The sequence below is a fragment of the Cimex lectularius genome, unplaced genomic scaffold (assembly GCF_000648675.2).
Source record: "Cimex lectularius strain Harlan isolate CLEC.00 unplaced genomic scaffold, Clec_2.1 scaffold196, whole genome shotgun sequence".
NCBI lineage: Eukaryota > Metazoa > Arthropoda > Insecta > Hemiptera > Cimicidae > Cimex > Cimex lectularius.
Genome location: NW_019392958.1, coordinates 38,527 through 52,475, shown reverse-complemented (window position 1 = coordinate 52,475; position 13,949 = coordinate 38,527). Strand labels below are relative to the sequence as shown.

The 13,949-nt window shown below is 34.7% G+C and overlaps 2 protein-coding genes across 3 annotated transcripts in view; one reads left to right on the top strand and one right to left on the bottom strand.

The window, feature by feature from the left end:
* The window catches only part of LOC106666496, a 74,677-nt gene extending 67,746 nt beyond the window's left edge, over positions 1 to 6,931 (top strand). The window contains exons 5-10 of the mRNA XM_014393741.2: positions 1,098 to 1,173; positions 3,854 to 4,112; positions 4,165 to 4,218; positions 4,277 to 4,367; positions 6,076 to 6,173; positions 6,243 to 6,931. Coding sequence (XP_014249227.1) covers positions 1,098 to 1,173; positions 3,854 to 4,112; positions 4,165 to 4,218; positions 4,277 to 4,367; positions 6,076 to 6,173; positions 6,243 to 6,367 — 703 coding nt within the window. The 3' untranslated portion in view covers positions 6,368 to 6,931. The remainder of the gene's footprint in view (positions 1 to 1,097; positions 1,174 to 3,853; positions 4,113 to 4,164; positions 4,219 to 4,276; positions 4,368 to 6,075; positions 6,174 to 6,242) is intronic.
* Positions 6,932 to 8,003: 1,072 nt separating this feature from the next.
* Positions 8,004 to 13,588, bottom strand: LOC106666561 (BET1 homolog). 2 transcript variants are annotated; one of them, XM_014393844.2, is made up of 2 exons: positions 13,398 to 13,588; positions 8,004 to 8,620 (listed from the first exon to the last, which is right to left on the bottom strand). In XM_014393844.2, the coding sequence occupies exons 1-2, from the start codon at positions 13,411 to 13,413 to the stop codon at positions 8,268 to 8,270; spliced, it is 369 nt and encodes a 122-aa protein (XP_014249330.1). In that variant the 5' UTR covers positions 13,414 to 13,588; the 3' UTR covers positions 8,004 to 8,267. The 2 variants fall into 2 exon arrangements, with proteins under 2 accessions (XP_014249330.1, XP_014249331.1); XM_014393845.2 differs by having other exon boundaries at positions 13,404 to 13,588.
* Positions 13,589 to 13,949: the final 361 nt, after the last annotated feature.

The window sequence follows — 13,949 nt, the reverse complement described above, 5'->3', positions numbered from 1 at the left end:
TTTCCATCTTTTATGTTTTATTAATTCGTATCTTCTTGATCTGTACTGGCAATGGGCATTGGTTTTTGTAATTTTTTTTATTGCACCAAATGAAACATGGCTGTCAGTCCAAATTCGGACTGTATTCTTTTCCTCCTCTTCATTATCAACCATTCCAAAGCTTTCAGAATCGCCAGCGATACGCGAGATGGTTGTCGCTAACCGTAATTGAAGTGACAACAGTCAAACTTGACTTTGGATAGCATCGAATTACACACAATCATTGTTGACGTTTCCCCAGTAATCCAGTCTTGATTGGGATAACATTGACATTCAATGAGACCGACAACTACCTACGTAGCAAATTGCCCACGTGTTATGTTATTATCATATCCATTGGCAAAAAATTTCGTCAATGTTCGATTTTAATTATTTTTCGATCAAACACAAGACTAACTGTAAAAGATGGTGTTCTGGGTGTTATTCAGATACCTTGATCAATTATTCAGCCTTATATCCTTTTGGATAACAGGATAATCCTTTTGTTTCTAGGATCTATTATAAATTTCAACACACGCATTCTCCTTTATGTAGGGAGAAATTAAATAGGTAATGCAGTGGAGTGATTAATGAGTGAGCACAATATCTAAATGATAAATGGAGGAGTCATGTCAGATCCAGGACCTTTTTCAGACTTAAGGTTGATTTTTTTTTTTTTTTTTTTTTTTTTTTTAGAAATCTTGAGATGCGGTCTAGTGTGATGTAGGTTTCAGAAAAACATTTTCTTTATCGTGCCAACGTTTCGATCTTTATTGAGATCATCTTCAGGGCTCAAAGTGTCTGTCCTCTGTGTAGTTGTGCCATTCTTGCGTGTTGAGAGTCTCTCATTTGGATTTCTAAATAAATATCGGTTAACGGTCACTAATCACCACACGTTGATTTTTTTTAAGAATTGCATCGGAATTAATGTTAATTTAAGAGATATTCAGAAATTTGCTAGAGTTCAAGTTGACCTGTTTTTTAACTTAATTTGTTTTTTTATTTGATGGTAATGTCCTAAAAATGTAATTATTTTCATGTCAGGTGTATCATTTGCAATTGTTATTTTGTGATTTCAGGGGCACCGAAGTATTCGAGGTCAGTTTCTTTGCAAAAGAAGCCGATATTAAATTTGAAGTAACAGAACCTGTCAAAGTGAGTAGTTGTTATAATTTTACTATTACAGGTGGTAAGTATGAAGTATACTGAATATTATGACAATTATATAGCCGTTGATGGCTTTATGTTGACTTTTGTGGCTGATTCATATCTATTTATCTGGTTCGTTCACGGGATTCGAACCCACGATCTCATCTCAACTAAAAACCTTAATTAATTATAATATATTAATTGGTGCGGACCACGAAATTAGTGAATTTAATGATTTAAAATGAAGTATACTTCACTAAAACTCTCTGTGGCCATTTCATTTGTCGTCGAGAATCCTATCCGATTACACGACATTTGAAAAATGGCAAAAAGAAGGGAAAATTCAAAAGGTGCAATTGAGATGGGAAGTTAGTGTCCGAGTGGATCGAGGTCACGATAGCTCAAGTCGTAGAGCAGCGGCGTATCTAGCCGAAGATCGTGCTAGATTTTAAGAAAAATCTTTCCTTAAAATATCATAAAATTTTCTATAAATAAATCGTAGGTTATGAAAATAATTTAAATCAAGATTTAACTTTAGGAAAAACTCACTGACAAATAAAAAATCCCCCCCCCCAACTGACTATTTTTCATTTCCTCGATAAAAGAAAATTCTGCCCTTAATTTGTCACATTGTTTTTATTAGTAAATATTTGTTTATGTTATGTTTTAAATTGGGAATATCAATTAGAAACTAACACATTTAACCCTTAATCCAAAACAAGGATAAAGGATTTTGCAATGTTTAATTTTTACGGAATTTAAAATGTTTATTCGGTCTCATTTGAATTCTGAAGCAAAAACTGTTTAGTTTTCATCGTTGTTTTCTTAATTTTCAATTTTTAAATTTAAAAATGCAATTTAGTTCTGAGGATGTTGTGCATGTATGTGGCAATGTAATGTGGCACTTATTGATGATGGACGTTCCATCAGGTATGCGGCTATTGCCATCGGAGTTCCTTACGAAACTATGCGAGACGCCGTTAGACGATTTGGAGAAACTGAGTCCTACCATAGAAGGCCCGGTTCTGGACGCGCTAGGGTAACAGAACCTCAGGATGACCGTTTTTTGACTTTGAAAATTTTCAAGTTCGAGGTGTCCAAATTTCTGAATCCTCTGCTAGAAGAAGATTAAATCAGTATGGACTGATGGCTTTTCGCCCCGTAAAAGGACCAGAATTGACCAGAACACACAGAGTTGCTGCTCCCATTTGCTGGAGAACACAACCATAGTCTTCGGACGATTGGTCTGTTGCACTTTTTACGGCTGAGTGTAGATTTCGTCTACGATCTCCAGGTGGGCGTGAAAGAGTGTGGAGAAGGCGAAATGAAAGGTAAGTAGCCTGTAATTTTTCCCAGAGCCAACCTTTTCAACCTAACTCAGTGTTGGTGCGGGCGGGAATTTCAATTGAGAGTCGCACCGAGTAGGTTGTTGTTCTTGGAGGGTCTTTGACGGCCACTTGCTATGTGAATAAAATTTTGGAACATCATGCTTTGCCTATCCTTTTTGAAATCTGCTACAATCCTATTCCAGTGTATGATAATGCCCGTCCATATGCCGCTCGCCTAGTACAAACGTACCTTCAACAGCATAACATCAGGGTCATAGCCTGGCCAGCCCGTGTTCCAGACCTGAACCCCATGGAATATTTATGAGATAACCTCAAAAGACGAACGTCCACCACTTCCTGATACCCTCCACGATCTTAAAAGTTCTCTTCGTGAAGAATGAGCTAACCTCCAACAAAGAGACATTTCCAGATTGGTAGAAAGTATGTCGCGGCAAGAAATACGCTATATTGAAATGTTAATTAAAAATCTAAAACAAAACTAAAATAAATTTTATGTCCGTCTGTTTTGAATTTTTGTATTATTATTTTTTTCATTTTTCTTAGCAATTTACATTTATTTTTACTTTTTTAGGCAAAGACTCAATTATTAACCGCAAAAAACGTGAAACTTAGATTAATATATAAAAATATATACAAATCAAGTTATATTACAAGTGGCAGAATTTTTTGCCTGTCTGTGAATATTCTGATTATATCAGGTAAAGCAGTCATGACAAATCCATTCAATCATGTTGCTTTGCCAAAAAACACCATCCTAATATTTTCATAGTTTTTTACTCCTTTAACAAAACTTGACATCGACTGGAAAAGACCATAAACAAAAGACATCAGGGTTGTAAGAAAGACAAGATGGTATGACCAGCCATTTATGTGAGTTCCGTGACAAAAGTGGTCAGTATAGGATAGTCTTGATGCGCCATTATTTAAATACTGTTTGATAAATTTGTTTATTGAACCTCCACTACTTTAACAAATTGTTAAATATGAAGCCCCCAATATATCCTGCAATCTAAAAATAAAATACATTTGTCATTTTTACATCAAACATTTTTCCGAACAGAACAATCAGGTATTCTCTTTGTAGATCTGTCAAAGCTATGACCGGCTTTCTCTTCAGCAACATCTGGGAGAGCAGAAGCTATTCAGAGTTCTGCTACCAAGAAAATTATTTATGTTGTATGAGTTCACTAAATACAACCCTACACTGATGAAATAATAAATGATGAGAAAAAAATTAGACCTAGTCTAGAATAGTTATAATATGATCTTATTTTGTCTGAAAATATCACAATACTGACTCATAATTTGAATTAATGTGGTTGTTTTTATTCACGAAGGTGTATATGCATGAGGTGCGGGATGTCTCGCCAAGAGGAGGGTTTCTTTTGAACCTCGGACAGAAGCTTAACGTCTTGTTTAAAAGCCGGGAAACCATTGCTGAGCTTGAGACGAAATCTATCGATTTTGAACTTCGTAACTGCGTGGTACAGGGTGAACGTTGGAAAGGCGTTTACAGCAGGTCTATCTGTAAAAACCGCTGTCAAGCCAAAGCCCAGACGTTGGTCTGCAACTGTAGCCACCATTTGTTGCGACAAGGTAAGTACTTACACAATATAGCAAAATAATGTTTCACTTTACAATTTTACAGATCTTTCCCAGGCCTGTGATCTCGACGGGCTTCAATGCCTGGACGATAATTCAAGTAAGTTTTATATAGCCTAAATATAAAATGTCCATCACTAATTACTTATTTGTTGAAGGAAAGATCAAATCAGAAATGAGCTCTTTCTGTGATTGTGGAGAAGCATGTGATGAAATCATGCCAAAAATTATTTCAAAAAAATTATCAAGGTAAAATTACTAAAACAATTTTTCCTTAATTGATCATCACTTATCTTTTATTACTATTCGATTTTGTAAAAAACAACCGTCCAAGGGCAAGGCCTGAAATGCATTAGCAATTAAAATAGCATATGGTGGTTTGACGTAGTGGCTAGGTTAAAAAAAAAATTCTCAATTTGTATTTATTTTCCACCCATTATCGAAGTGAATACTGCTTAGTGATCTCAGGTCTGAGATTCTGGTGTTTCAAAGAGATTAAAGTAATTAAATTAGTTGGCACTTGATCTGCTGAAGTTGAATGTTTTATTGGTAGGGGTTGAATATAATTTCTGAAGTGTTGCAGGGAGACTCACTTAGCCCTATTTTATTTTCACTTTTCATTAGTGACTTAGTTGATTTTAGGTTCAGGGATATAACAGGTTTAATAAATAGGGTTAATTATTGTTTTGGTTAGCTTGTTATTATCCAACACCCCCACAACATCCTCAGTTTGTTATTTACGATCAGCCAATAGAAACTAAGAAAGCGATCAATTATGTCGGTGCCAAGTTTTCCAGATCTTTAAACAGGCCCAGTTCAATTATCTTAAGGGCATTTGGTTCAGTTAAATCAAATATATACTACAAGGTAGCGTCCTCGGCCCCAGACTTGCAGTGGACAAGTAACCTACTACAGGTGTACAAGATCAAACTTATAATACAACCAATTAATTAAGGTTTTAAGTTGAGATAAAAAAGTCATTGTCATGAGCGGGATTCGAACCCACAACCTTCGGCTTGATACGTTGCTATTCTACCACTTGAGCTATCGTAACTTCAATCCCGCTCGTGACACTGGCTTTTTTATCTCAACTAAAAACCTTAATTAATTGTAATATATTAATTGGTCAAGCGGACGACGAAAAATAATGAATTAAATTAAAGTATACTTCACTGAAGCTCTCCGTGGCCATTTCATTTGTCGCCGAGAATCCAATCCGATTACACATTTGAAAAATGGCAAAAAGGAGGGAAAATTCAAAAGGTGGGGTTGAGATGGGAAGTTAGTGCCCGAGGGGATCGAAGTCACGATTGCTCAAGTGGTAGAGTAGCGGTGTATCAAGCCGAAGGTTGTGGGTTCGAATCTCGCTCGTGACACTAACTTTTTTATCTCAACTTCAAACCTTAATTAATTGAATGTTATTAATTGGTCAAGCGGACCACGAAAAATAGTGAATCTTATAATACACCCATGAACTGACTAAAATGGCAATCAACATCATCCATGGCATACAGTGGAAGATCAAAATAACAATAGAAAATTTATAGACAAACCAAATGCTTTCAACAGTAAAGTATATAGTAGCATCTTAGAATTTTGTAAACTGACAACCGTCACTGAATACTACACATTTTGTAAAATATTTAGGACACTTGAATTGAAAATAACCTGACTTCAAATACCAACAACTGTATTGATTGCTGGAAAGCAATTACCACCTATTTAATACAAATAAAATCATGATTTACAATCATATATTAAACTTTGGAAGGACCTCCACATACTAGAGTAGCTGAGTGATCAGTGTGATACTCTCGGCTTCGTAGACTATGAGGTCATTGGTTAGAATCCCACCGCCGCACATTGCCCGTTTTGTTTCTGCACAATAATTCATAACATTCAAGAATTGAGCTTATATAAATCAATCAAATAGTACAATAATCTTTTTTTTTTCAAGGTACAAAGGGCACAATGGGAAAGCAAATTTTGTTCTTTCTTTTCCTCCGACAGAACGATTAATAATGAAATCGAAAACCAACAATTTAGAAAGATTGGGTGAGTCAATGGCAAATTATATTTACCGATTCATGAATACATTAACTTTATTTATTTGTATGCTTTCAGTTGCTTTGGCCTGTATCTCAAGATGGCTCACAAACTTAAGCCTAATGGACCTTTTCAGATTGTTCATGGACAATCTTTTCAAGCGAAAGGAGCGAAGTTTTGAAGACAAGTCTATTTTATATTAATAAATTATTTCTTTTAAATAAAATGAACCAAGAACCCAGTGGTTGCAAATTATTTAAAAAAATATAGATATAAAAATTTATATGTTTACAAAAACGTTAAACATTGTGTTTGTTGGCCAACAAGGGTTAATAAAATTTTCTAAGTTGAAAAGTTCACAATTCTTATTAATTAATATATATAGAAAAAGTTTTATTTGATCCAAACTGGTAAAGATAAAAATGGCAAGGAAAGAGTATACTTTTGTATTGACGTGGATTACTCTAAAAGGGTTTGAGTGGCAAGTTCGCCATTATTTCAAAGTGGGAGGGAGTTTGGAAAAACTTACAATTCCCCCCCCCCCAATCATCATCCTTTCAACAAACAAATGCTTGCAATAAAATGCGTATGTTCAAATAAATAAATTCAATATTGAAATTACTTGCTAAATTATGCTAAAAAGGCTGAATTTTGAAACAAATTAGAATGACATTCTTATTTCATCTCATTGCAAGTGTAGGTATGAGTCAAGAGAAATGACCATTTTTTATTTATCTACTTTTTTATTATTAGATGTGTTATTTGTGTATTGGCTAAATATTTTTGTTATTAATAAATAACCTTTGAAAATGTTATTTTTTCTGGTTTATTTTCAATCTGCACTCATACTGATTTCATGTTAATTTTTAAGCTTTTTATAATTTTTTTTACTTTTATCATCTTGAAATCAGTCGAAACAAAAAAACATGAAGTAGTCTTTTTAAAGATAATTGTTACTCACAGTTTGCTGTTTTCAACTATCCGGTTTTCAAGCTTAAAGCTCATCATCAGGTTCAAGGACAACCACACTCAACATGAATTGTAACCGTGAACCCGCCAAGCGCCTTACACTGATCCCCAGTCAACATTACAATGAGAAGCTAACAACTAAATATTTATCCTAATAAATCCTATTAGAAGTGCATTGCACATTGCAGTGAGGGGGTGGGTTTCGGAGCTGTTTTTTTTTTGTTTTTTTTTACAATGAATACCAGGAACTGGAGGAGTCCCCCCCCCCTATTGTACAGCTTATTGTACTTTATCCCTGGCTCCATATTTTTGGGGGCTCGCAACACAAGTGTGAATTTGAACTCCCAGTGTGCCATTGTTCTTCCATCGAAGAAACTCATGTTTGAAGTGAGTTGGGACCAAATTCAGGGACGCTGAGATCTGATCCCGCTCCTTCCATTGATGAGTGTCGTGTCAATTTCTTTCAATTGTGGCCACCGGTCCCCTTAGGCGTCAAAAGTCCTACGGCGACATTGGGGATCAAACCCACGACCGCAGGATCTACTAGCCGAGAGTCTGACGCCTTAACCGCTTGGCTACCGTGGCCCCCTTCGTTGCTGTCGAAAATGATTCAAGAGCACTGGAAAACAGCAAGACATACATTTTTGCACATTACCAACACTGCCAAAAATACAGATATTATATTACCATGTTGTGCAAACCTAATTTTTTTTTTTTTTTTTTGTTCTTTAGAGTAAATATTTACAAAATAATGTTCTTCCACTTGTATATAAATCTTATTTTTTCCTTACAGAAGATCAGTTATAATTTAAAAGTCATTCGACAAGTGTAGTGTATTTAAAAATTTTAAAATAAATTAACAGATTTGAATAAGTTCGATAATTATTGTACTCATCGTATATTATTATAAAATTTCCATTTACAATATAATTATATTTACAATTTCACATTTTATCATGTAACCCAGCATACTGATACCAAAAATTACTTTTCCAGTCAATTACAAGGTTTCTATCTGGTAGCTAAAAACCGATATATAAATATGCATTTAAATTATTATTATTTTTTTTTTTTTAAATATTCTAATAATGATGACCACAATTTTTTATGTGATAACCAATGTTTTGTTTTATTTTATCTAAACTTCAATGCAATGTACAATATAAAGAATACAAAAAAAGAGAACAAGAACAGGTATAAAATGTAATAGTTGTGGCTTCCTTTGGACAGGCGCAATACTCGGTTTATGGTGTTGCCGAGGAAACCTCCTGTCCGGTCGAAGTCCTCATCCATGTCCCTTAGAAGCTTGTCCTGGTATTTGACCTCATCGGCGATGTCGATTGATAGTGATTTGAGAGCACCGATTTTGTCCTTCAGATTCTCTGTCATCGCGTCGTTTTCCTCTTCCAAGCCGGCCACCGCACTCCCGTCGTAATTTTGGGGAAGAGGCTGGTAATAGTTTCCACCGTGTACACGTCGCATTTTGTCTAAAATTCAATAATAAATACTGATTATTAACCAAAAACCATTAAATTTTGTCCAATTAAAATTTATTTTGTAGTGATACAACATCTTGTTTCATTTTGTAAACTAATATTAATAAGCCTAAAGAGGATGAAATGTTGGAAAACTATTCATTAGTGCATTTATAATTACATAAATAAAATAAATAAATTTATCACTGATATAATTAATATAAGGCTATATTAAACATCTTGGATAAGGCCAATTTGAAAAGAAACACTAAGTTCCTCAATCAAGCTATCGGAGGATGTATACACTTCATCAAGGTCTTGATAGCTCAAGTGGTAGAGCAGCGTCATATCTAGTCGAAGATAATGGGTTCGAATCCCACTCGTGCCATTGACTTTCATCAAGATATTGATACTATTATTAATTTCACTAATTTCATGGTCCACTTGACCAATTAATATATTACAATTAATTAAGGTTTTTAGTTGAGATAAAAAGTCAATGGCACGAGCAGGATTCGAACCCACGACCTTCAGCTAGATACGCTGTTGCTCCACCACTTGAGCTATAGTGACATCGATCCACTCGGACGCTAATTTCCATCTCAACCCCACCTTTTTGAATTTTCCTTCCTTTTTGCCATTTTTCAAATGTCGTGTATCAGATTGGATTCTCGGGGACAAATGAAATGGCCACAGAGAGCTTTAGTGAAATGTAATTAATTTTAAATCATTAAATTTACTATTTTCGTGGTCTGCTTGACCAATTGATATATTACAATTAATTAAGGTTTTTAGTTGAGATAAAAAAAGTCAATGGCACGAGCGGGATTCGAACCCACGACCTTCGGCTTGATACGCCGCTACTCTACCACTTGAGCTATTGTGACTTCGATCACCTGGGGCACTAACTTCCTTCATTAATGATAGCTCAAGTGGTAGAGCAGCAGCGTATCTAGCTGAAGGTCATGGGTTCGAATCCCGCTTGTGACACTGACTTTTTATCTCAATTTAAAACCTTAATTAATTGAATGTTATTAATTGGTCAAGTGGACCATGAAAAATAGTGAATTATTAATAATAATTTACAAGGTTACCAAATATGGATAATCTTTGTAGACTACGTGTGCTTGTCTGGCTTCTACATTAATAATTGCCTAAGGTTTCCATTAAAATAACTATCCATCTAAATAACCATCCCTAACCATTAAAATAACTATCCATGTCATATTTATTACAAAAGCTTGCTATCAGCTCTAAAGAAAAAAAAAATAATCGAAAATTAATCCCTTATAACTATCCTCACTGGGTTTGTCCAACAGACCTTTTGATAAATTAAAAAAGGATACGATTGTCAAATAACCACACAGTCCAACCAGTGATTGCTCAATGCTAAAATCATCAGAAAGAAATGTAAGATCAGGGAGAGCTAAGGTGATTTTATTACCATGTAAATATTGCTACAAATGATATGATAAACAAGCTATCAATGTTAAATAATGTATAACAAAAATAGTTTTAATAGTTGTATATAGTTAAAAAAGCTATAATTTGGTGGTTTACAATTGTTCTGATCTTCCCTCTTTACTGTTTAGGTGTACAACAGTAAAACAGTGTAATAAAGGACATTTATATCCTACAAATCGCCCCTGAAAATGGCAAAATGTTGAAATGCATCATACCGAAATAGTCAGGTTGATTAGAAATGATCAAATAACAGATCCATCAGCCTGCAGACTTTAAGGAGAAATTTTAGACAACAAAAGCCATACTACTATAAAATTTGATACTTTATCATCCTAGTTTTCTTGTTCGGTTTTTTTCCCTCCCCTTCTATTAGATGGAATCTGAACTTAAATTATGCCACAGGTATATCAGAGAGTCATTGGGCTAATTGTAACACACATTTCAACATTACATCTTCAGTGTTGGGGGCATAATTGGTGTTATAATAATTACTTTAAAATTAGTTACTTTGACATTTTTGGCATACAGTGTATACCCATCATACAACCCAATGAGGATAGGCAGAGTAAAATAATTGGTAACTGTCAAATTATAAATTGGTCTATTTGCAGATCGTGAGATGCGGTCTAGTGTGATGTAAGCTTACAAAAATGTCTTTATTGTGTCAACGTTTCAATCTTGAGATCATCTTCAGGTCTCAAAGTGTGTTCTGTGTAGATGTGTCAGGATTGTGTGTCAAGTTGAGTGTAAAAATTAGAACAGAGTAAGAAAACCGAATTTAACAAATGTAAGCAATTGAGAGATGCACCTATGGCCTAGACCAAAATACACTGATGGACATAATTAACTCACCACGCTAAAATTTAAATGCATTTAAGTTTATATTTCATATCAAAAATAGGTTTGGTGTAAAAATAAGACATTTAAAAAGAAAATGTTTATTACCTAATTCTAAAAAAATAAATTTAATAAAAATATATTGAGTAAAGAAAAAATAATTCAAAAAGAAATAATATGTTCAAAAAAATTTTGTTGTCCCCTTTAATTCCAATTTTTTCCACATCTGGCATTAATCACTCGCGATAAACACATTTGTATTCCTTAGAACAGATTTCTGGTAAAATGCTGAGGAATTCTTTTCAATTTACAAAGACCAGCCTCTTCTAGAGTGTTAGGACCTGGATGTGCTGTGATAACATCACTTAAGTTGGTCCCAAATGTGTTCAATTGAGTTCAAATCTAGACTTCTAGCTGGCCAAACTAAGCACCACATCCAATGTCATTCAGGTAGTCATCCAAAGTACGTGCTCCATGGGGACTGGCATTAGCAACAATCTCTAACTGATGCGGTGGGCATATGGCATTATATGTTCTTCAATAATGTCTTGTGAGTATTTTTCTGAAGGAAGAGATCTTCCTCATTCGACCAATTCAGTCGACCCACAATGGAATGCCACCTAAGAAACCATATACCTTTCCTGATGTCAGCCTGATGACAGATAAATCTATCGTCTCTCTCATACTTAGATCTAGGTTGACCCTGTCCTGGCCTTCTACTGCGAAGCCCTTTTTCTCTGTAGTGCAAGAACCCTTTCTATGGTAGTGTCACCCTCACATTTTGGGGATGACACTTTCAGTCACTTTTGGAAAGTGAATGGGGCACATTAGAATGCTGAGTGGGGGAAGGTCGAAGGAGGGGAGATGTTGGAGTTGAACTGGAAAAAAGAGATCAGGTGTGTTCCAGACTCGATAACGGTTGCTTGAAACTAACATAAATTCTGCCTTAAGTAGTTACCACCAGGGTGATTTGAGCGATTGTGCTGTACCATTGTGTGGTTGCAGGTTGGAATTGGGGAAAAGAGTTAAACGTCTCACTTACCCTATGTTACAATTTTGGTTTAGCTTGTATATATACGTTCTGTAAATATATTTTGTTTTCAGTCAATTTATTTTCAGCAAGTGTGGTTTTATTTGTTTTATTTTACTTTTCCTCTACCCTTTACTATCCCCAGTTTTAGAAGTATTGGACCCTTATTTGTCGTGGCGTCGAATGATCGACGTCACAGTAGAATGATTTACACTGCCTCCTGGCAACTTCGCACTGACTGTATTCACCCTGTAATAATGTTATGGCCCTGACACTGACATTCGCGCAAATGCCTGACTGGAGCCATTGAAAAAGGTTTGTGAATAAGAACAATATCAAATGAAATCAATGGCAAAAATAGATTAACTTATGTGATCTTTAGGCTAGCAGAATGGAAGGGCATAATGCTACTTTTTGTGCGAATGGGAATAATCAGTACAAAAATAAATAAAGGAAATAAACCAACCATTTATTATTTTGACTATGAGAGCTCATAATTACCTGTAAATGCAGAAAGATAATTGATTGAATTGTAAACTAAATAAATTGAATGGTGCTTTAAATTTGTCCATCAGTGTAAATTGTGTTAAGGCGTTTAGGCTGATTTACTAGGATGATTCATAAGTCTTGAGTCAAAAACTTTGAGCCTCTACATGTTCCTCAGAAGTTATTCAGAAATCGTGAGATGCGGTCTGGTGTACACCAGACCACATCTCACGATTTCTGAATAATTATCGATTAACGGTCACTAATCACCACACGTTCCTCAGAAGTCTGCAGTATCCAGTCAGCGGTCATGTCATTCAAGTCCTAGGTTTAATAATAGCAGTTTTATATAGTTTCTGCAGTAGACCTTTAATAAACATTTTCACATTCATTGGACGAAGGTAAGTTTTATGTAATTTGGCATGCCTAAAAAAGGTTCAGGGCTGATGAGCGTAGTCAAACTTTCCCTGGCCAATTCATCAGCCTCCCTCATTGCCGATCGGTATGAGAACTGACCGGGAGAATGGAAGCGTGAAAGGTGTTTGAGAGGATCATAAGGGTTCAAATCATCGTGGAATCATCGTTTTCTTTCTACTGACCGTTTATAGACACTTTAATTGAAAAATCTATAAAATGTAGTGTCAATTGTCAGTTTATTAAAATGTCTGGTTAACAGAAGTGTCTGTCTGGGAAAATTGGACTGAATCTACTCAACAATTATTTACTATTGGCAATCAATAAACTTTTTAACCATTTAATAAATGAGATACTCTTATTATTGAGTAAGTTGACAATTCAAAGATGAGACAAGAAGCTAAAAGCCTACCTTTAACAGATCATTTAACATGACAAGTTTTAAACTTAAATCACCTATAAGAAATAAATATAAAATTGTTATAAACGTGAAAAAAAAAACAAAGACGAGATAAAAAACGAATGACATGAAAAAGCGAGTAGAAACATTTAATTAACCTCTACCCCTGTTCATCTTCGGTCTCCTTTTTTCTTAGATGTCCTCGGCGGTCTGGTTTCAAATTGAAAACTTATAAATTGTCAAATGCATAACTTTTTAAAACGAAACTTTCAAGTTTTTAACTTTTCAACGAGCCACGTCACAACACATAATGAAAAGGCATACTGTAAACAGAACCTCCTCGTGGATCATTTTGATTTCTGACTATCGATACTTGACGTATCGAAAATATGACATCACCTTCGGAATGTAAGAGAAAACAAATTATTACAATTTTTTATTAATTATTTCATTTGAATTGTAATAGTTATTAACATCCTCGATGTATATATCATAAGTATTTCATCATATTTTGTAACAATAGTTATTATTATTTAAATCCATTATATTTAGTGACCAAATTACTTCTTTCAATTGATTAATCTTTTTATGTAAGGTTTTGGTTGAAATGAAAAAGTTTGCCCTACGAGCAAGATTCGAACCCATGACCTTCGGCTAAATACACCGCTGCTCTACCACTTGAGCTGTCGTGACTAGTTATTATTATTATT